Genomic DNA, 25,283 nt, shown 5'->3' with positions numbered 1-25,283 from the left:
TATTTTTCTCAATTGACGTATTTCCAAAAATCCAAAAATATAGAGGTCTGTTGCCGAAAACGCTCACTTATCAAGTAAATAGATAGGTAAGAAAAGCCATAATTTAATTTAAAACATAAACAACAGGTACTTACATTTTAAACAAATGAAAAATTGAAACTCAATGTTGTCACCGTGGATAAACAATATTGATTAATAATAATAATATTGTTAATACTAAAGAAAAGAAGCTACCGCATGACAGTATCAAATATTCAAGCTAAATGGCTGTGTTTTCTACGAGTCCAGTCATAACTACATGCATATTGTTGCTTTTGCGCGTTACGTTCACGCGTTGCATTCAGTTACAAGTGTAACACATTAAGTCAAGACATCGCGAGCGATCGACCAAAATTGGCATCGCGATCGACTTGTTGGCCACCCCTGCTCTATAGAATAGGACATAATATAATTTGTACATATTTTTTTATTAGATTTAGTTCAGACTCCCTACAATTCATATCAAGTTTTTTCTTATTGAAATGACATTTTAGTCAAGTTTGGCATATGGATGGTCTGCAAGTTTGATATATACACTGTACACTGTCCTGCTGGAATTTCCAGTTTGGTCCCAATGAACAAACAAAGAGTAACTTTATAAAGTTACTCTTTGTTTGTAAAAATTCAGTAAAAGTTCAGTAAAAATGAATTCTATAGAATCCATTTTTACTGAAAATGAGCATTAAATTTGGCTTTCCATAGAATGCAAATATTGCTTAGTTATAACTTGTTGTCTCTTAAGCTTAATTAAATCTTTGGTTCTTTGATCATGCTAGTAATATCCAAATTCACCAGTTCCATCTAAGTTCCATATTTTTCATTAAAAAACACAGTTTCAATCATTCTGTCACCAGCATTTGATATTTCTAGCCAATTTTAATATTCGGTCTTTGTGTAGCCATCAAGGCTGGCTTTGACTTCTTACACAAATTTGATAATCTTATTTTTTAAGACACCATTTCAAGGAATATTCTGAGCATACTCATGTTCTTCTTCAATGATGCCCTTGTAGACAAGCCATGATGTGTATTTATCTTCATAAAATAGCTTAAACTTCTAGAAGTATAGCATTTCATTTTTTGGACTATATTTTATTCCATATTTTCTGATAGTTCTAAAACAGTAGTTGTTTATTCATATGATATTGATTTATTTTACAAAATAAAGATTTTTTAGTTGTTCTGTTCATTTAACTCAATTACTAATGTATTATTTTGACTTTGTATGCACCTAGACTTTTTCACTTTCTTTACCATTATTTTATATCACTGCGTAATGAAGTCTACACTTATGTATCTATATACAAATTTCTCTATTAATCTAAATATATTTTAATAACTGCCCTTAAAATTTTATTACAACAATTTCTGTATGGACTTTAAAATTCTTTTGATATTTTTGTCATCTGTACATAGCATATTGAAAAGTTAAGATTGTAAGTATTATGATATCTAATTTTAATGTGAGAAATCATTTTTACTGTTTTTTTTTTACTGATAAGCATTTTCATTCATTAAGCAAATGGCTCTATAATTGTTTTTATGTGAGAGGCTATTGTATCTCATATTTAGATCCAAACTTAATAATGACTGTTATTAAGTTTGGATCTGATGATCATGCATAATAATCTAAAAAGACATTTTATTAAATAATAAACTGGTTCCTGAAAATTATTAGATTATCTATACAACAAGTTATCCATTTTGTCGTATAGAAAATAAAATATTCTCGCTTTAAAAACCAAAGGTTTCCTCATTGAATTAAATATGAATAATTTTATATATTTAATATTTTTGATATAAAAAGTTTTTGATAATTAAAACTGAATATTTATAAATGTATGAAAATGTAATAATGTTTTTGGTTTTAGTCACTTTGTGCACAGACAACTGTGGATAGGAAAGAAGAAGAAAAAATGTGTGATCATCTTATTACTGCTGCTCGTAGAAGAGATAGTGTAACAGCAAATAAGTCTGTAGAAAAAATATTAAATATATTGACAAATAAGCATGGTGCATGGGGTTCCAAAACAACAAATATTCCTCTTACTGAATATTTGAAACTTGATTCCTGGGAAGATGATGCTAGACGACGCAAGCGTTTTGTACAAAATCCTTATGGTTCCAGTCACCCTGAGGCTACTTTACAAGCTGCCATTGAGCATGGTTAGTAGCATTAATAGCATAGATAATCATACACGAAAATTATTTATTACATCCATAAAATCAATATAGATCTTGACCTTGATATTTGATAATACTAGGATGTAAATTTAAAAAAAAAAAAAAGAGTGAGTGAGATAATTTGAATTTATATAAATTGATGTTTCTAAATTTGTTGGAATATTTATGATACTTTTATATTATTAATAATATCTTATTTGTTATGATGTTTTTTTTATATTGGACTGCAAATTAAATGTAACTTCAGTATATTTGAAATCCTTTTATATTGTAGAAATAAAAAATTAAGAAAAACGATTTGGTAAATATTTTTAACAGCAGAAAAAAAAAGACAGGATATAATTTTGTGAATTTTTTCCATTTTTTTTATTGTTTTTTTCAAAACTAGGCTATATTTAATCTTGATGCTTAATAATCATTAAATGTGCTATATATTTATATATAATCATAATTTTGTAAACATTTTCAGGTGCTCCAGAAGATGCTATTTTGCAAGCAAGAGAAGAATTTCATAAGCATCTAGCAGCAACACGGAAACAACAGCAGCAGCAACATCATTTACAAAGCAATGATTTGCTTGATGATAGTGATTTATGGGATGATAAAGATTTAGATGCAGAACTAACAGGTTTAATAATTTTTATAAATGAGTCTGAAGAATTATTATATCATAGTCTATATTTAATACATATATGTATATTTTATTTTAGGGCCTGTTAGTTTCAGTACAAAATGTAGACTTATTGCCCCTGGAATAGTAGTACCAGGAATGCTTTCCGTTACCCAGTCAGAAATGTTTTTTGAAGTAGATGAAGATGAGCAAGAATTTAAAAAGACTGATCCTGCAGTACGTATACTTACAAAATATTTTAATTTGTTGTTAGAAATTATTTATATTTTTATTTACACTTTTTATTTTAATTTTCAAGTATTTTAAATAAAATTATATTTTAGTAACTTGTATATTTGAAATAACAAAATTTCAATTATATTAAAATGTATCTGAAAAAGATAATGCATAGAGATATAATTTGAATATGTAAGTTTTTAATACTGTATACCTCTGAAAATGGACAAAGGATGCAATAGCATCATTAAAATTGATTGTTTATTGATTGAAATTTAAACCATACAAAAATTTGTAAATTGATAAACATCAAAATCTAAATTTTACTTATTTACCATATTCCAACCAATTTGAATACATCTTCGGAATCTTTTAAGATTGTTTAACTTTTTAATTTCTACAATTTTAAAATAATTATTGGTTAAAAATATATTAAATTTTTGAATAAAATCAAAAATACAAATTAAATCTATTTATACAAAAAATTTATTAAATTGTAAAATTTAAATAGTTAAATATTTAGAAAATTAAAATATTAAAAATTTTGCTTATAAATTTACAGCTGGATAAAGTTTAATTCATAGTTTAAGCAAATCACTGTTTTTCTATGATACAAAAATGATTTATCCCTTTGCAAACTGATATTGAAATTTTTTTGTATAATGCATTTTATACAATTTATATTTTAAGAAACAAATTCAGTGAATTAGGCAAACTGTCTAGAAGAATTTTTTGCAGCTGAAGCTTTTGTTTATGTAATTCAGTGTGTTGCAATTTTGACTGAATTCACCAATGTTGCAATATCAGAACAATAAACAAGTAGCAGTGAACAAATATTATGCTTTTATTGATAAAACTAGCTAAAAATCTGTCAAATCTGATTATTAGCATTTTAATTCGCAGTTGGAGATAATTCAAATTATTGCAGTCATTATGATTCTAATTTGAGACAATAATTGCAACTAATTTTCATTCTGCTGGTCTCAGATATTATTAGCCGAGGTGTCTGAGTGCCAAATAACTCAATCAGTTCTTGGAATTCCAGGATTTTCAAAGATTGTTGCCATGTAATGGTTGAAAACTTTATCAAGTTGAACAATAAATAAAAAAATGCTTACATTGTATTTTTAAATTCTTTATATAGATAGGTTTTAAAAGTTGGGATTCTTATATCTGATTAACAACAACTGTCAACATACAACAGAGTTAAAACTAGGAATGAATCACATTTTTAAAAAATTTTGCCTTATTATGAAACATATTTATGTAACATTAAAACAAAACATTTCATCTTATTTTCCATCAAATACTATTCTTGTCAATTGCATACTTTTTACATTGAATTGGTTTGTTTTACTTTTGACTAATTAATTACCATATTATGAAACTGAAGTTATGAATCCTGGCATCTAAAAAAGTAGAAGAAAAAAAAACTTGTTAAAATAAGTTGCTAGAACATTTGATATAAATTTATCATTAAAATAACTATGGTGACTACTAATGAATTACGTTTGAGATGAATTGTATTCATTTCATGCAAATACTCAAGTTGACATAGAAGAAAATAAGTCTTCTATTTCTAGGCAAGAAGAAACATTCTAATTATGGTAAGATTCTATAGTTCAATAGTTAGTTTAATATAATATAATATTTTGTAAAAAGTTGCAGAACATTTATCTGAATCAAACAATTGTAATTTTTGTATCAAATAAAATTATGTTTAATTTCATCTTATCAAAAACATCATAGAATGTAAAGCATAGAACAGAGGCTAAAGATCCTTGGTCTAAGCTTTCTGCCAGATAAATGTACTGACAGGCAAAATACAGTTCCCCTGAAGGATAGTTATCCAGCTTACATAGCTTGTTTTCAAGGACATGTTTTATCATCAGCACTTGAACTAATTCAAAACATAAACTTTTGAAAATTCAACTAGAACTATTAGACCTTACTGCAAATGATTTGCATTAAAATCTATTTAAAGAAGGGAGCTTGTTAAACTTTTACAAATATCTGCCATAGGAGAATTTTGCACAGAGAATATATTCTATTTTTGCTTATATATATCTTCAGGAACAAACCTTTTTGAAAATTTCACAGCATCAGCAAGCTAACATTTTCATCGCTGGCCATCTGATGATTATTTGCACTTTATTTTGGTCTTTGCTTCATTTCTAAATATCATTTGATTAAATAAAATTTTCATTTATCTTATTGAATTATTTTAATTTTTTAAAGCATTTGTTCTTTTATGAAACTGTCTTTGATAGTTGTTGTGTCAGATGTTATAAGTTGGCATTGAATATATTTAAGACTATATTCTTGAATCATAAAATCTTCACAAATGACTTTTATTAAGATGTACAGTGCCTTATTTCTGATTCATCTGGTTTTTAAAAATAAATTATGTTAAAATATATCAGATAATTTAATTGATTTAACTAATAGTAAGGAAGTAAAATGACAATTATAATTTAATATTTTTATTAATATACAAATATAACTAAAAGATAAAAATATAAATCCATTTGCCAGCACTATAATCTATTCGTTTTCAACTTTCTTTTTATTTATACTTTTGATTATAATAAAATTTACAGCTTTGTTGAATCATATTTAAAACATTTGCAACTTTGTCATATTTAAATATAGTTATACAGGTCTAATGTAGTATAAGCAATGTTTAAAGCATTTACACGTTGTTTATATGGTATAACAAACAAATGAAACAAGTCCTAACTCAGGACTTGTTTCATTGTTTTTCAATTTCAATGTTTTATTTGTTTAAATATGCTGTCCCTCTCTGTATCTTAACATAGGGCACAGAGGGTAAAAATCAATATTAACTACGTAAGAAACAAAAAAAAAAAAAAATACTAAGCAGCAACACAACAGCATCTTAGGAAAAAGAACAAGTACAGTATTTTTTCCAAATTTACTGTAATTTTAGGAACAATAAATGAAGAATAACGATTTTTTTACTACTATAACATCAAATAGACACGTGAAAAATGTGCTGAATTAATAAAAGTTTTTTTTTTTATTTTAAAAATAATTAATGTAGTATCATAATTAAATTATTAACAATTTTATTACTTTAAATTTTAATAATTAGCAAATTCGAAATAAATTGTTATTATTATGGGATTTTGGATGAAATTTAAGTAATACCAAAAAATAATAATAATAATAATTTCAATTAGTCTGTGTCAGATTTTTATTTCTGTATTGGTTAACTAAGTTACACAACATATATGTATTATGTGAAGTGATATCTACATAGAATATTAATGGTTTCTATTATTTGTTTCGAAGTTTTGCTTATTCATATTTAATTATACAGAGATTAATTTATATGAAATTCCTTCATATATTCAACGTATAACTTTCAATATATGAGAAGATAACTTTTAAGAGAGACTTCATCTAAAATATAAATAAGTCATTAATTCAACAATTAATTATTTTTAAATTTACGAAAATATTTAAAAAAGAGTTTATCATAAATGTATCGTTTACTTAACACAAAGAAAAGCAAAAATAAGACCCAGAGGCGACAACCGGGAAACAGATTATTACTTAGGGTGGTCGAGACCAAAAGGTCAAGTAACCGAAGAAGAGGGAGAATGAAAATGAACAAAAACCAACAACCCAATTATAAGAGTGGCATTATCCACACACCGAATCATTCAAATATGCGTGAAATATATCGTTATTTACACCAATATGACTTTGAAAGACAATAAATATCTCTACATACTGTACAAATTTTTCGTTGAATCTTGTACTTTCAGATTAAAAAATTGAAAGGAAAATGTTAATAAATCGTTATTTAATGTTTACTAATAACTTCTATTTTAATTTTACGTTTAACTATTTCAATATCACATTCATTGCTATTATTTATGAATTTTTCCAAAACCTGAAATCTTAAAATTGAATTAAAAAGCAGATTTAATCAAAACAAAAGTAATATGCACATAGAGATGTTTAATTTGTTAATTTACAATTTATTTTTAAAGAAACTGATTATGATTTTCATTTATACATTATGCATTGTATATTAATTCATTTGTTTTAAACGGTCTTTACTACGCCTTAAAATTTGACTGATGATGATAGTTTAAGAGCATATTCAACTCAAGATACTAAAAACCTTCTTAAAAGTATTCTTTATTATTAAAAATCAGTATATTTATTCTGGTTATTTTGGTTGTTTTCTGTTTTATATAACATAATTTTATCAGTCTATTTAATATCAAAATCGTCATTAAATGTATTATATTTTACTGGTAAAGTCCGTTGGTATCGTAAAACCTAGGTTTACCAAGACAATTCCCAGATTACCACTACAATTTAGGCAAAGTACGAAATGACGCTGCTTTTCGCATTTTGACTAAAAGAAATATAGTATAGACAAACTTAGATATTCCGTAAGAAGGATAGGCAAAGTCGAAAATTGCTTTATTCATTTAGGAGAGTTTACCCAGAAAGATCAGGCATCAGTCACAAATAATGCTGTTATTGTGATCACGTGTTTACTACTACTATGTATTCACGGACGTTTGCAATCCTTGTTTGTCAAGAAAATGTTAGGATATTTTTTGTTTAAAAAAAGATTGCACTATTTGAAGGTATATTTTTAACGAATATTCTTTGTCAGAATTTTTCAAACAACAAAGAAATAACAGAATGTAATACTGTTGTTATCTAATTGATTTTGACATATTTTTGTAAAAGCTTTTAATAGCTAATTTTCGAATAGCTATTATAATTCTATTTCATTCATAATAAAACAGTAAAAACACTTCTAACCATATTACAGTTATATATGAAACTAATCTCTTACAAGTAAAATCTTAGGCCTTATAAGTTAAGAATAAATCACTAAATGTTTTTTTTTTTTTTTTTTAATAATTAATTTAAAGACAAATTGATGAAAATGCGGAATAAATCGTGTTTACTTCATGATCTTGTAGAATTGTCGGTCCACTAGGTTTGACTGATTTTTCTCGGCAAACTCCGAAATGAATACAACAGTTTAGACTCTGCCTAACCCTCTTGTGGCACACCCAAGTTTTCCTACATTTCTTTTAGTCAAAGCCGAAAAACATTTCGTACTTTGCCTAAACTGTTGTAATCTGTGGATTACCTAAAACTTAGGTTTGTCGACGCAACGGACTTTGTCCTGGTAACATATACAACTAAATAAAACATTTATCTATTTATGCATTAGTTTTTAGTTAAAATACTAATGGTTGAATGCATTTTAACTAAAAACCAATGAAAGTATCGCTTAGCTTAACTAGGAACAGTTAAATTCAGCTTTACAGTAATTTATAAATTGAAAAAAATCGTTAGCAGTTTATTAGAAGTATGTTTATTTTATAGAAATTCGTTATTTTTATTTAGCGATAATTTACTTGTATTTGAATAACCTCGTCATAGGATACTGATTGAGATTTTAACAATCCATAAATGTAAGTGTGAATTATTTTAGTTTCCGATTAAGACCCTCATAATTTTATTACTGATACCAATCTGTGTCTCTCCATCCCTCACCGTTTAGCTGACTTCAATATGAAACAAAGCTATTTGTAGAGAGCAAAATTATCTGGTATATTTTAACATAATTTATTTTTAAGGCGAGGTGTTACAATCAAAAATAAGGTACTGTACATCTTAATAAAAGTCATTTGTGAAGTTTTTATGATTCAAGGATATAGTCTTAAATATATTCAATGCTAACTTATAACATCTGACACAACTATCAAAGACAGCTTCATAAAAGAACAAATGCTTTAAATAGATTAAAATAATAATAATTCAATAAAATAAATTAAAATTTTATTTAATCAAATGATATTTAGAAATGAAAAAAGTGCAAATAACGATCAGATTGCCATCGATGAAGATGTCAGTCTGCTGCTGTGGAATTTCCGAAAAGGTTCAAATTCTAAAAGTGTGAAAATTTAAAATGCTAAAAATTGTTTCACACTACATTTGTAGAATAAGAACTATCTATCTTCCATTAATAACCATTCTAATTATATATTATATTTACTTCTTTATATTTATGTATTTCTTTATTTATATTTATATGCATTTATTATATTTATTTCTTCTATTATATTTATGTAGCGAATAATCCGATGTAATCAGGATATATTATGAATAACTAATAAATATTTTGATTCATTGTTTTTTTGAGTAATTTAAGTAGGTATAATTCGATAAGTTATTCGATAAGTTGGAAGTTCAGAAATCAGTCGTTGGATTCCAGATTATAGGCAAAGTGATAAACTTTGTTTTAAGAAATTGACATAATTCGGCTAAAGTGATAATGATGACGAATAGTTGTAAAATTAGAACGCGGTGGTTATGTCTTGATCATTTTTACTACTGTAACACTCCAGACTATCAGGTTTAACGGTTTTTTTCTAGTTGGATTACTTTTTACTAATATTGAGAACTGCTTGTTTTGTGTGATTCCTACCAAGTTCAAGCCGAATACGTCCATGTAGGCTACAGCTTCATTTGGATCATTGAATCATTAACAAATGATTCAAATTTTCTGTAATACCATAACAATCAAAAAAGATCGCTTTGGCAAGTTCGTTATGACTAGCTGTAACTGCTGTCTAAACCTCCCATCTAGTACAAAATACTGACTAAATATATGATCGGCTAGCTTAGCAGAGCCGATTATATAGGATCATAATTAAAGTATTCCTGTTCAACGCTGTCTGGAGGGATATGTAGCATTCAAATTCAATCAAACTTTGTATGCAGACATTTCTGTATTTGTGAAACAGATTTCCGGAAGGAAGAACTTTTCTTATAAATTCACCACTGTGGCAAAAAATCTTCCGCAATTTTTCAATTAAGGGGTCGCAATTCTCGAAGCTCACTCGCGGCATTGGCATTATTTTCATTAAATAGCTTTGCAAGAAAGGTGCGATCATCACAATTACTGCTGATCTACAGTATTACGAATGGTAATACGTAATACCCAAGAAGTATGATACGAATGGTATTACTGTACGAATAGCATTTTTACACCTAGAAATTGACCGTAGCACGTTACTTTTTGCTACTTGCAGTACTATAAGGTGTTAGTTTTAGAACTAAATTTTTGTCTTGAAGAATCTCTTCCCTATATAAAAAAAAATCAGCATACAAATTTTGGTTGAGTTTGAACTGCCACATTGCTTCTAGAAGGCGTTGAATAGGGCTGCTTTACGATCACCCGATGTACAAGTATAGTATTTAATTGGAATTGGATGAAATAGCCTTTGTCTTTGGTCATTTTTGTTTAACGACATAACACCGTTTCGTTAGTGGACGATCTGTTATCAAAATATTCAGAATATACTTACATTATACCCAAATAGTTTAATTACATTAAAAATTGACTTACTACTGCTAGGCAAATTTAAAAAAGTTTTTAGAAGAGAGCTTTTCTACAAGTTGCTACTATTAAATTAAATCTGCTTCAGACCGAATATAATTTATCGTGGGTAATAGAGGTTAGGCGTCGGTTCCAATTCCCACTTTTGCTGATCAGGCCGTCCGTAATGCGTGCAATTATAGCCAGCAGTATAGCCCACTATATACCGATGTTAATTAATCACAGTTGTTATTAAATTGATTTCACTTTTTAATTAGGAAAGTATTTTTGAATGTATACTTATCGAACGAGACGAGAAATAATGGCCTTTTCATTATTTTAAAAAAATATATGCCCTATATATATAAAAAGTAATAATTTTTGAAAAAATCTTTTTACACAATACTTATTAGAACGTGTAGAATTAACACGTAATTTATTTTGGATCTGGATTTGAATCTTGTTCGGACACTCGTAACTTGCCATTGTTAGTTCGAATACATAGGGTGTCGTTCCTATTCTCGACTCGTGCTGATAGGCAGGTTCTGTTGTAGGCCTAGCTTTTCCTTAATCAGAAAAAATTGAGACCCGCCATACAATCCATATTGAATCTTCCAAATACATGGAATTTTATTTGCATAGTACGTAGCCTAAGTTAAATATTTCCTATAAATCGCCTATCTACAAAAAAACAAAAAAAAATTCACGGGAGTTTTCAGATGTATTGCATTTGTAAAGGTCATAACGGAAAAGGAATTTATTTTAATGAATTATAATTCTTTTTCCAGAATACGATATTTTCTTTCTCATCAAAAGAAACAATTTTGATAGATACGAATTTAAATTTTTTTTTTTTTTTTTTTGATAAAATTGAACAATTTTAAGTGCTAAATAACAACAAGAAACTAGATATTAGGCGTTGTAGTATGGATTCACTTGTCCCGATATTTTTTACTGCTGATATTAGCCATAAAAAATCTCAGTCGAAAAGTGCATAGGTAAAAAAAGTAATCATAGCGGCATTATTAGGAAAATGCTGACTAACAATTATGGATGGATGATTCCAATTCAGTTATGTCCATAAGTTAAGTCTACTAAATAGCAAATTGTCAAGTGTTGTTTGGAGTCTAAAATTCACTCTAGTTCTGTTCTACGTTATAATTACATTAATACAGATTTCAACTTAAATCATTCAAAAATTTTTAATAGTAAATAGTTAATTTTCGTAAATCAATAGCTTAAACCCACGTTCATGAAATGTAATCGTAAAGCAGTGTTGCGATACATCTAGAAACATCGCACCTAAATCCTATAACGTCAGTACATTATGAAGTCATAGGAGGGAATTTTGTCGTGAATTATTGAATGTATGTAATAAGAATTGTTGGGAATAAAAGACCCAGTATTAGTGCTTATGGTAAATCTGTTACATATCAATGGTTATTCAGAGTATGATTAGGCTATACCGGTAAAGTCGTTATTTTATCTCGATTTTTAGAATATTTTTTTAATGAATCTTGCCATTTTTTGGCAAGATTTGGAATGAATGAATTTGGTGATGTTACGAAATAACATTAGGTAAACGTATCAAGTGTTAATTTATTCAATAAATCACTACAGAAGTATCGGAATAGTGTGAATTATCATCTCGTGCCATCTAAGAAAATTGTTCATTATACGCATGTACTAAAATAAAAGTTTATATCGAATACATAAGTAAATAACAAGACTTCGAAATTAGTAATTAACTGTATTTCCTTGTATTAAATGAAAATCGAACGAAATAGTTTCTGTAATTGTTAAAACACGAAACAGTTAATTTCATTCATTCGTTAACAGATGGCATTGGTATAGCGTTTCTTGTACGGATTAGAAAATTTCTAAGATTTGTTGAAATTGAATTTCAAATAATTTTAATCTTAAATATTCAGTTCATCTCCTACATATAAACAACCTGTCAGTTATGATTTATAACTAAAATAGGCCTTTGTTACACCATGCAGATGGTCAATAAAGGAGATAATTTTCTTTTACCAGTACAATGAGGGATCTGGTATTTTATCCATTCCGGACCTCGGAATTTTTCATAAAGGGTTTAAAATTTAATCTAATGCCATTGCTATCATATTTTTATTTTTTAAGAAATAGTGACGCTTTCGAATACACTTTTTTTTTTTTTTTACTTTTTTGCCACTATTGAATTTGAAATGTGATATTATGACAGGAAAAATACAAAAAAGTATGGATATAAATTGAAGAATATGAATTAGAAATATCTTTGTTCAATTTAACGTTTATCACTCGTTTATCGTTTAATGCTTTTCTAAAAGAATCAAACATTAGACAAATCTTTCCATTTAAATTTTTGTAATCATCAAAAAGGGATTTGTAGGCAAATAAATAAATTTGTTATGTCCTTCGAAACTGACGTTCACCAGAGGTCAAGAACCACTCAGAAGACAATTTTAATTCACAGATCTTTATTTAAGCTATATGCATTTCGGATCGGAGTTTGTACCGATCCCTCTTCAGTATAGGTGTTCTCTGCGACAGTTTTGATTTTTTTTAGTAACCTTACATCAATTACAGTTACAATCCTACAAACCCCTTTTTGGTAGTTACAACAATGAGAGATAATATTTCTAATATTAGCTTTACATTAAACAAATCTTTCCAATTTGTTGTATAGAATTACATAATTTTATCAGTTAAATTATTAATTATCTCTAAAGATCCGTATTGGAATATGAATAGAACTGTGTATGATTTTTCAAAATATTATTTGTTCCATGCTAACTGATAGCAATGCTGCTACGTCTATTTCTGAAGGGCTAACTTAAGACGTCTTACCATAAAATCCGTTACAAATTGTCGTCTCACATTAGAAATTCAATCAAATCTACTCTGACTTTTAATTGAAAACTACTAGAATTGATTTAAATCCTTCTTTTATAAATTTTAATAGTAAATAATTAAATTATTTTTGTAAAACAAAACTTAATCGAACTAATTCTTTATATTCAAATCCGTCATATTGAAATGGTTGATATTTTGCTAAATAAATATATAAACGTAATTAATTTTCTCTTCAATTTATCTTCGTATAAATTATTTAATTGCACAAAAAAATATGCTTTCAGCGTTACTATTAAATTATTTTCATATAATAATTTGCCCCAATATGTCACTGAATAAACCGGACTCTTTTAATTAGCTTTAAACATTATTATTTATTTTAGATTTTTTAAAATGTAATTATTTTAATTATAGCTTAGATGTATAAAAAAATAAAATAGAATAAAATTATCTTACATATTTTTAAATATAGCTGGAACGAATAATTAAGTTTGGCGTATCTCTCTTGTTGAAATGCTCCATTTAATGTTTATAATAATGTGTTTTGCTTAATTACTTCTTATTATTGAGATGAATTTAAACCTGGTATAATAAGAAATTTTCAGTATTATAAGCCATTTATTATATAACATATTTCAAATTCATAGACTTATAATTATTTAAATAATAATTGGAAAACTGATTAGGTGTAATCGGTGATTAATGATCGCTTACTATAAATAATAACAGATGATTTCTTAGTTACTATTAACATTCCTAAATTATTTTAATCATCATTAATTTTTTAACAGGAAAAATAATTCTTTAAGGGCCTTTAAAAATGCTTTAATTGGATATATTTTTGTTCCGTTATTTTCGGTTTAAGGTATTGTTTAAATATAAAATAATTCAAGTAGAATATTTTCTCCAAGTTTTCTATTAAATTTAAAAAATATATATATCTCCGTAGTTACTAAATTAGAAATCTATTAACGATATATTTTTAAATTTAGTATATTAAATTTTTCAAGATTATTTACGGGTATTGTTTCCCTATTTAAATATTCGATTTATATTAAAACTAAAAATGCATTCCCGCGAAAGCGAGTTCGTTGACCAGACAGGAAAGAAAAACATAAAATAAAATAAAAAAAAAAATCAAATGGATTGACTTTCTTAAGTTCGCCGCCTTCGATCGATGAAAATGGGTTACCGGTAACCTTAAATCAAGAGCTGTCACCGACGTTCTCGAGAGATTTCTCTGCCACTGTCTTACAGAACCGTTGGCAACTGGAAGACCATGCATTATTATTATTATTTTTCTACTTTTTTTTAAATCTAGGAAATAGTTTTGTAGTGGTTATGAAGCAATTAGAAATAGTTACTTTTGATTCTCTATTTTCGAAGTTATATTGCGAGTTTGAAGAAAATCACTTTGATTTTCAAGTAAATTTATTCATTCTTTATAATTTAAATCCGAAAATAATTAGATGCGGTTTCGTAAATTCAAAGGTTTGTTTTCATAAAAGTTAATCGCTGTTTATGGTGTACAGTTAATCGTTGATTTTGCTAAATGTAACGTAATATGGATGTTGATCGTGATCACGTAGAAGGTAGATGATGTCAACACATAGATTTTGTATCCATTAAGTACTAATTCGCTATTGCTGACTGTTGGATCGTTATCAGTGGTGTTGATGCGTTCTCTGTTATAGGTGATCTTATGCGTTACCACGCTATTGTAATGCATCTGAAATGCTTGATATCTCAGATTTTCATAATCCTCCATCAAAATTTCGTATCTTACTTGGATCAGAGTATCTTTCTTGAGGATGTTGAGCTTACATTTGGAAATATAACCCTTTTTAAATTGATTCTAATGTTAAATATATATAAGAAAATTCACGTAACGAATAACACGTTACAGTTTGTTTAATAAAAATCATAATCTTTCCGGAAATACAAAAAATAAGCTGTTAAAAAATGGTATATAATATGTAATTGGAATTAAAGATTGTGGAAAGATGCTCCAATTTCGATTTTTTTTACTACTAAAAATATCACAAAATCTTCCTTTTAACAAAATTGAATCTTAAATATTAAAACTTAATATAAATTTATCGAATATTACGATTACAGATGGTTCATAAATGCTTCGTAGATTATATATATATATATGTATATAATATTGTTTATTATATAATCCATAAAGGTATGCGTAATAAATGCTGATGAAAAGTTAGCGTATGAAGAAGTGTATAACCTGGCATACTTTTTAAAGAAAATTAAATCGTCATTATTTCTAAAGTATTGATTGGAATTTAAATAGGAGCTAAATATTACATGTAAAGAAATAGAAGATTAGATTTAAAAAAAAAAATTCTTATGTACCTGTACTGTACATTAATTTTTCTTATATCAAACGTCAAAGATATTTATTAAGAAATTATTTATATCAAATAAACGTTGGCAAGATTTATTTTTGCCATGTAATAATTATTGTTATTGGCATAAACGAAACGGCTCACACTTAAAATAAATTTTATACTTTCCCGTAATCTATTTGTTTATTATTAAAGTATATTTTCGTCTATAAAAATAAATGATCGAACTTAATTATATAAATAAGTCAATCAAGCAAAAATGTTTTGTTTGGATTTATTTTTAAAATTCGGTTTTATTAATACGAAGTGTTGATTGCCATGAAACATTCTTGCAACATTTTTAATGAGAATTTTTCGATTTTATTGGGAAATTTTAATATCAAACATTAAATAAGTATAACAAATTAAATTTTTGTTTTATTTTCAATAATACATTTGTATGTGATTGTATTGAATATATAGCCTATATAGGCTAACTTCGTTTGTGAAGAATTTGTTTTTATTTATTTATATTTTTATAAAAACTAAAAACTTGGTAAAGTATTCGTACCATTTATTTTGTTTTCATTGTTTTCAAATACAATAACTTTATAGAGATCAGTTTTAGAATTAGACTTTCTGCAATAAGTCCGGATTAAATGCGAAAATTGAACCCTGCTCAATTTACTTTTTTATTTTTTTTATGTACACCACGGCAGAAATATGTTTTTGTACTTTACTTTCTGTTGTTGTTTTTATATGAAGAAAAATCTCGGTGTGTGATTAAGCTTAATAATCACTGTCAGATACGACTAGAGAAATTTAGTCTCCTTTTTTTTCTGCTTAAATATATCCGTGGAAAAAGAAAATATCTTTAAGTAATTTTTGTCTCATTTATTATTGGAAATTATATGATAATGACGACAACAAGTGCACATCTATCATCATGTATGTAACCTACATAATATAATATAATATTAGGACCTAAACAATTACTCATAACTTATAGTTCGTACACATAGGAGAAGGTGGGGGAAAAGTGGGATACTTAATCTTTAAATGCACAGAAAGTGTTTTACAAGCATAATAAATTACGATTTTTTCACAAAATCGTAATTTATTATGCTTGTATGAGTTTCTTTTTTTTTTTAAAAAAACTCAAAATTCGGTACACTTTTATGTAATGATATATTCACTCATTATTTCACATGCATGAGGGCAAAATGCGGTAAGTGTTGAATGCTTACTTAAATAATGAGAATTTAATTTTTAAACAGACCAAGCATCAACAGCGGCTGCATGGATTATTTACCCTATTTTTGTTGCTCACCTTCTGGAAAAGCAAAACAAAAAGCCCTCATTACTGACACCGGCTATATAAAAAAAAAGAAAAAAAAATGGGACAGAACATCTCCGCTTAGTCCCAATTGTTAATATCCAAGTAAAGTTGTTTTATTGAATATTCAGACGCTTTGTAACTACAATCTAATAACATTAAAATAAATCTTTCACTACATTTAAATGATTTTGGAAGTTTTAAATAAGAAAGTATTGAATATTGCATTCATCTTCGCGAAAACACAAGCTGAATATTGCATACTGGACTAAAATACTCCATGTTACACATCTTGCAAACTACGCGTAACGTGGAATATGAGTCGAGGGAAATGCCGTCTCTCGCCAACAAACGTGACCTTCGGGACACTTGAACATAGTTCGAATAGGCACCAATAGGTTTTAAGTGCCATAAAGACCAAAACATTGTTGGTATTCCTTTGCTTCGTCTTTGTACTGATATGTAAACATGTACTGTACATAAGGCTTTAGATTTTTACAGACTTTCAAAATTTGGTCATTTGTCTAATAAAAATTGGTGTGTGTATGTGTATATATAAAGTTGGCATAAATATATATACAAACATACATGCATTACTTTTCGTATTTGCCTTTTTATTTTATTATTATTATTATTATTATTTTGTCGTCATTTGAATTAACACGCAGGCCAAAAGCATTCAGTTTAATTTTTTTTTAAGTATACATTTATATGAATTAATATATTTATATTTGTATTGTAGTTTAAATGAAACACTTTATGGTTTTCATAATAATGACGAAATACTAATAAATATTAATTAATGCTTCACTAAAACAATTTGTCAAATTTGATGGAATTGTTTTAGTGAAGCATTAATTAATATTTCGGCATTATTATGAAAACAATTTTTGTTCTGTTTCGTGAATTTTTATCTAATCAAATTTACAAATCTTACATTCTTGTCATCATTAAATACATTTTTTTTTTTTTTAAATTTACACATTTTTGCCTAGTTTTTGAACGTTATCAGACCGCATCGCTCTTCTGTATAGTGTTTTATTTGAATCATTCTTGTTTATAGTTTTACATATACCGTATACGAGCATAAATAAAGCACTCACGGCGGCTGTTCGTCACGTAATGTAACTCCAGCAGGCCGCCACAAATATTTCCAATGAAAAATCTTCAGTGTAATTATTTCACTTATTTAATATCTATGCTGACAAGTACCCAATACGAGTTCTCGATCGCCATCATGTCCATTCAGTTTTACATTACTATAATAGTGAAAATCAGCCGCATACATTACACGTCGGTAATTTAGATCCTTCAGTTACGAAAGAACTCATCTTAGTCCTATTTACGCAGATAGGTCCAGTAGTTGGTTGTAAAATAATACACAGGCAAAAATCATCCTATCCAAAATGCAGTCAGGACTAAAACTATGAACGTCTGAAAAAAAGGTTGTATAGGTTGAAACCTTTTACAAGTATGATTCAAGTGGAGAAAAAATTATGGAAGATGATGTAACCGAAAGAGAAATGTTGGCCATCAACAAATAATATGATACGTGAAATTCATTATCCGGGCAAAAACTTTTAATAGTACATTTCTAAAAAAAAAGGAGAAATTCACACACAAAATTAATAGGAATTTCCTCAAAAAATTTGAAAAATGAGATAAACTGGATAAAAATGAATTAAGCAATAACAATAATATACAATTACCTAAGTTTATAATGGAATTATGTATCGTCAATAGTTAATTATTAAAAGAACTTTTGACTCGCTTAAAAAAAGAAAAAAAATTGAATAATATAAATAAATGTGGAGGAAAAGGTTTGACAATAGTCATCATCCAATAGATATTTATGGCAGCAAATATTTCACGATATATGCAATTTATAGTAATACATAAAATAAACTGCTTTTTGATCATAATGACTTCTTAGTATATGTTCAGTTATTATGAAAAACTTTAATAACTTTTTTTAATTAAAACTACTTTGATCAGTCTAAGAGCATATAATTTTTCTAGGTTTGCAATGATATGGCCATATCTTTTTTCAGGAGACAAGAAGGATCTAGCATGCTAGATACAATCTTTCAGCCATACTGTAGAGCTAGTTTACATCAAAAAGTATTCTTGAGCTTTCATTTTGCATGTTTTGTAATTTGAGAATTGTTTTTTCATTTATATTTCAATAGCTTTATTATTATTATTATTTATTATATTTATTTATTTTAAATGTGGAATGTGCTATATTTATCAAAATAACTTTATTTATATTTTTGCTTAAAACCAAATAATCTTTGTTTGTCAACATAAAGATTATTTCAGATCTCGAAAATTTTGATTTTAAGCAAAAATATAAATAAAGTTATTAATTTGCTTTTTGAAGTTGCCAATGTGATAATATGCCTGGGTCGACTTATATGTCGTCATATATTAAGGTACTGAGGAACATCTGCAAAATAAGAATGATCGTTTAAGATATTTTTAAGCACTTTTATTTAACTAGTTCTGTATGTCCTCAAATCTTGTCATTCAAATTCCATCCACTTCTAATTCAGGTAGAAGGCTGAAATTTTGAGAACCTGTCGTATGACAAAGCATTTTAATGATATTTTGGGGGGTGGTTTACCTCTGTCATCTTCCCCATTGCGAAACCCGATAAACAACCAAATGTAGAATGTAATCATGGTGTGTGCGCGTGTAAATGCACTGTAGTGATGTAACTTATATAGTGGGATGTGAGACCACACCTACTTCACACACTCGAAAAATATACAATGTATATGAGATTCTTTCATTTTGGTCATTAAGATAGATCTACCAAAGAATTAAACTGAGGAAAAGCAAATTTATTTTATGGTGCCACCATACAAGCAAAGTTCCTTCACCAGATTGGCCAAAGAAATCGGTTTGTATGAGAAATGAAGAACGAATTCTAATCTGCGTGATAAATTTGAATCCAATCAGAACGTTTAAGGCGAGAGGATAATTTAGAAAAGAATAATTGGATTGATTCGTCATTATGCAGTTGATAAAGTTTGTAACTAAACTTATCGAAATAATTGCATTACTTGCTTAGAATTAGCCGAGATAAATACTTTATCTCTGCTAATTTTAAGTAAAATTCATGAAAACTCGTTATAAAAGATATATCTAACTCGGATTAAGAAAGAATGTGTATATTTTAGATATATTTTATCAAGTAAGCTAATCGAATTCTCTACTGAATTTAATTATAGTTGTAATTGAAGTCATTGAGGACAACGATGGAGTGATTTTGAAACAGAACAATTAAATTAATGATTTCGTAAATAAGATTACTCTGATCCAAAACGCCTCAAAACGCAAACTGAACATGACGCTAAAATATAACAATGGTTTCTAAACCATTGTTTGTGTAAATTAGTTATCTCGATCGTCGTTGGTTGATTCTTTTTCATTATAATGAATCGGAATTTTAGGCAAATAAGTGACTGTGAATACTTCGGAAGTAATATGCATTTCACATCAGTACTATTTGTTTTTTATGGTTTATTAATATGTTGAATTAATATAATTATAGTTTAGTATTATAATTAATATTTCACTTGAAAAAATATTCTGAGATTAGTTTCGAGTTTTGAATTTTCTTATGTTTGATTTCTCTACAAGATATTTTATCGTTCATATACAAAGGTCTATTAATTAAAGTTATGTAAAATGTATAATTTCAGCGAAAATAAAAAAATTATAAACGCAGTTCAAAAAAATTAATAACACTTATTAATTTTCGTATTAATACAATATGAAACAATAGATTAATTTGATTATAGTTTTTATTATAATAACATAATCGCTTGATATATTACATATTAACTCAGATAAGAAAATACTTATACGTTAGTCTATAGTTATAGATAAATATCTTAATATTAATTAAGTTTTCTAGTTTTAGCATCATAACTGTATATTTTTACCCATGATGCTAAAAGTAAATCATTAATAATTATTCTCGTTAAAAGTTAAATGAATTTTAAACGCATTATTACTTAACACAATTTAAAAATCTATTAACTTTTATATTTAATTCAGTGGTTTTTCAACCTGGGTGCCGCGGCACACTAGGGTTCCATAACAACACTTCAGGGGTGACGCGAGGTATAGTACTAAGCAGTCGTAATATTTCTTGTGTGCACTACTAAAAGTACGAAAAGCGCAGTAATTCTACTCTACATTAGGATGAATTGGGTGCCGCGAGAAAAAATTACCTAGTTGAGGTATCACTATTAGAAAAGGCTGAAAAATAATGATTTAATCGAATAAAATGAAAGAATAAAGTCAAAATTTTATAGTTTTTGTTGTTATATTGAAGTATTAATGTCTCTTTTTACGTTTGTAATTATATGTTACAGCAATATTCTTAAAGTTTATCTTGAAGATTATCTAATTATTTTATTTTATTTTAAATTATTGACTAATAATTGTGAACACAGCGAATATATTTCTGTGCTTAATAGTCGTCTTTATGGCATTTTCTTTTTGTTTTTTATTACTGACTTAAGGCTAAACTAATTATTATTATTTTTTTGTCCATTTATATATATGTATAAACTATAGTCAATTCTAGAACACAGAGCGCATTTCACGAAGAGGGCTTCAGTTGAATCGCTTAGAATATAAAAACGAATGAAAAGGGGGCGAAGGAACATTGATTGGATTTGAAGAAAAGGGTGGCTACAAAATAATCCAGTGGCGCCTTGTAGCTTTGAATTACGAGAGAAAACCCACAAAGAGACGCGGAAATTATGCTCCGACTATGTTATTATGTTCCAGAACGAGAATAAAAACGAGGCATAGAAGGAAAAAGTCATCCACCTCTGCTGGAGGGATGAGTGAGACAGTCCTACATCATCTATCTGCAGGTAACTGATAGATACCGCGTTTAATAGTTCGAGCTGCTTATTTGTCACTCACTGCCAATCACGGCTTCCCGGATTCCACCACCAAATTACCATCTTGATCCAGCAGAAGGCGGGACTCGTCATCCTGTTCATCTGATATTCCCCTTCTGATCGTAAGGGGGCCACGTTCCTCCCGGTCTTCAGATAACACCATGATCTATGTGATGATGCGTGGCGGGAAAGTCAGAATCTCCTATCTTACCCCGTGATTATTAATAAATTTATTATCAGTTGACCAAGACTGCACGTTTCACTTTCGGCAGCAACTGGGTGAGGCCCTATTCTGAATTGACTGGACTTGAATGCACGTGAGCGTTTGTGATGAGAGTAACTGATAAAACCTTACCTGGAACAGAAATTAATTATCTGAGAAGCGGGGGAATCGCAGTTTCGTCTCCCTTTCACCGCCCAGCCCAGCCGGACCTTAACTTTCTCATAACTTGCTCGTCTGATCTTAATTTTCCAAGCTCTTCTTTCGGTATGGTCTTACTTTTCCAAAAATATTTGATAATTTACCTTATATATTTTAAGTAGTTTCTATTTTTATTATTAATAAAAGACGGATTTAAGTTTATACAAAAAACCACTACGAAAAGGTACATTATTTTTATATTATAGTTTTAAATAATTCTTTAAGCTGTAATTTAATTTGTTTATATCCGTTAAATGTGTTAATTAAAAGATGTTGGTTTTGAAGGTTAATTCTGCTTTGTGTATATACGTCGGTTGTTCACAAGTAGCTATGAACGAGCGATGCGTGTATGGCCCACGGCTAGCAATTTTATGGTCTACTGATGACTGGGAATGTTTGTTTAGAGCTGTCAGAAGAGTTGATCGGTTGAGCCCTCAGGTAACTCGATAAGGGTGAGGTGTCCAGCCGCAGATTGCTCCCGGACCGCCCCCTCATCCTCGCCAAAAGCTAGAAGGAAAGTTTCTTAGTTCACTGTTTCCAATAGATAGGATAAGCTTTGTAGATGATTTTCTTCCTCTTTTATAGTTGTTGTACGACGTTAATGGATTTATAAGTTATTGGGATGAAGTTACTTTTTTCGTCGATACTTTATAACTTCTGATATCGAAAGTAAAAATAATCAATCGAAATAGTGCAAAATACTCGGTCGGTTCTTTTATATTTGCGCTATCTCTGTAAAAAGAACGGCCGTCAGAGAGAAAGGGAGAAATTCTTTTAAGTGAACTTGAGTGGATTGTACATTTAGATACATTTAGATAGTAGCCTTTGCTATCTAAATTGTCTTGTTGTAGAGTACGTGACCTCAAAGCGTTGAACAGTTTGCCCTTTTATAACTTGTTTAGATCCGGACGGTGGAGCGAATTTAACTAGGCAAGTCGATGTAACGAGAAAAAATTTCCCTTGGTCGACATTTCGGTTGCTGAAGTATTAAAGTTTTAACTAACTATGACAGTTTATTTATTTACGCAGAGATCAACGAAGTGCCGGTTCGCTTGGCTGACGACAAATTGAATCTCCCGTTGCTCCCCGAGGGAGAAACCGGTGATTAGGGCTTCGGTAATCTGTTGGGAGGGACTTGGGTTGTTAAGAAGCAGTGGTCGGAGCTAGTACCAACAGTTCAGTAGGATTGTACTTCAGTCTTCAGTCGTGTGTGGCACGAGATGCTCATTCCCAACACTTTACATAATTTTATTTACATTTCTTTCGTTATTCAAAAAATATCCTTGTTTAAATTATTGTTATCCGCATTCCAAATTGATACCGAACGAATATTTTTATGCATATGTATTTCCAAATACAAATCGTTGCGCGATCTTTCAGTTAAACTTAAAAATTTTATTTTAAAGATCCAATATTCAATTAATTCATTTATCGTTGTTGATTTAGAGATGTTGGCCTCATTAGAGGAAAACTATGTTACGTTCCGCGCATAGATTTTAACGTAACCATTTCTGGAATATTGACAGTAAACAGTGATGTGATTAACGATTCATTCATTCGCTATCGAAAATAAACACCCACCGATGTTTTTTTTTTTTTCCTGCCATAATAATTGCATTGACTGACATGATGTATTGCTCATAAAAGCAGCAATTCACCTCCACCAGACGTATTTATTGGCAAGGCGAGACGCTAGGCCTAATTGCAACGGGAAAATCCCTGGTCTGAGATTTATAGAGCGGAGGGTCAAATGGAATGTCTGAGTAAAGAGATTCAGGTTATTTAATGATATTCGAGGTACAGTTCGTGAATATAAGAATAACTGTGAATGTATCGATAACAGACGCAATGCTGATTTTGTTGCCAGAAGAAATTACTCACAGATCTACTAATTAAAATATATTGTTATTTAAATTGTAAATAATCGAGTTACGTTTAATGACATGTCTCTGTATAAAAATTAGTCCCGCACTTTTATTATTTAATTTGATTAAAATCATCCGAACACAACAGTCGAGAACAAAATAGGCCTTCTTAAATATACACCTATTTGTTAGTGTGAAACGCTTTTATAAAGAATCGCGTGACTTACAGCTACTGCCATTATGCGACCTCCGACTGCTGGGGTGGAGCGGACTAATGAGTTTCTTATGTAATCTATAATTTATATATTATGATTCATTATAACAGGAGGGATGTAGTACAAACTGGTAAGGATATCGTTAAATCAGTTTAACCAGTTTATGTTCGATTTACTACTAAAATATGTTTTGAGAAATCTTTGTTTACAAATCAGACTATTTTCCTTTATCGTCGTCTTGTAAAGGTTAAAACCATTGTAAAATTATTGAATGAAATATGCCTTATCTGAGATATTTTTTGTTTCTTGGGAGTGTCGCGTCTCTTTGATAGTTTTACTGTCAGAAATATTTAAATGAACGTCATCCCTCCTCCATTTCACCTCACTCGGTGACAGTGCTTGTCCTTTCGTCTGTGATCCCTACAGCGATAGGGCACACACAAGTCAAACATAGCCAGCGGGGGGTGGGACCTCGAGATAGCCGCGTGTTCTGCATACACAATATCGCTGATCGTGTAGCGTCTGACTTGTTCCAACATCTCTTCGCCTTTAATCTTATCGGTTCACTGTTTTTAGAAGATTAATAGAAAAAAACTCCTATTGTGAAACGCTCGGCTACTATAAATAGGTTATTTTTTCTTTTTTCATATTAATAAAGCAGAGGGGAAGAAAAAATTTTCAATTTTCGTGCAGGTTTAAAACAAACGTGTATTCCTTATCTTTATTATATTAGTTGTTCCCATGGAGATATTGAATAAAGGTTGGTCGTGAACAGTTAGGCCGTCCATCAGGATGACATCGGACGTTCTTCACATGACCGGTGGAGCAGGACTCGACCGCCATCTGGGCTGCGCGACCGGT

At 28.8% G+C, this 25,283-nt stretch overlaps 1 protein-coding gene across 1 annotated transcript in view; it reads left to right on the top strand.

Moving 5' to 3' along the window:
• The window catches only part of rg (rugose), a 209,974-nt gene that overhangs the window by 132,825 nt on the left and 51,866 nt on the right, over positions 1-25,283 (top strand). Inside the window, exons 34-36 of the mRNA XM_067286654.1 lie at positions 1,910-2,204; positions 2,692-2,850; positions 2,933-3,069. Of these exons, the coding sequence (XP_067142755.1) occupies positions 1,910-2,204; positions 2,692-2,850; positions 2,933-3,069 (591 nt within the window). The remainder of the gene's footprint in view (positions 1-1,909; positions 2,205-2,691; positions 2,851-2,932; positions 3,070-25,283) is intronic.

The sequence above is a fragment of the Centruroides vittatus genome, unplaced genomic scaffold (assembly GCF_030686945.1).
Source record: "Centruroides vittatus isolate TY-2023 unplaced genomic scaffold, ASM3068694v2 scaffold_386, whole genome shotgun sequence".
NCBI classification, from domain to species: Eukaryota; Metazoa; Arthropoda; class Arachnida; order Scorpiones; family Buthidae; genus Centruroides; species Centruroides vittatus.
The sequence above is the reverse complement of the archived record's forward strand: the minus strand, read 5'-3'. Positions and strand labels throughout refer to the sequence as shown.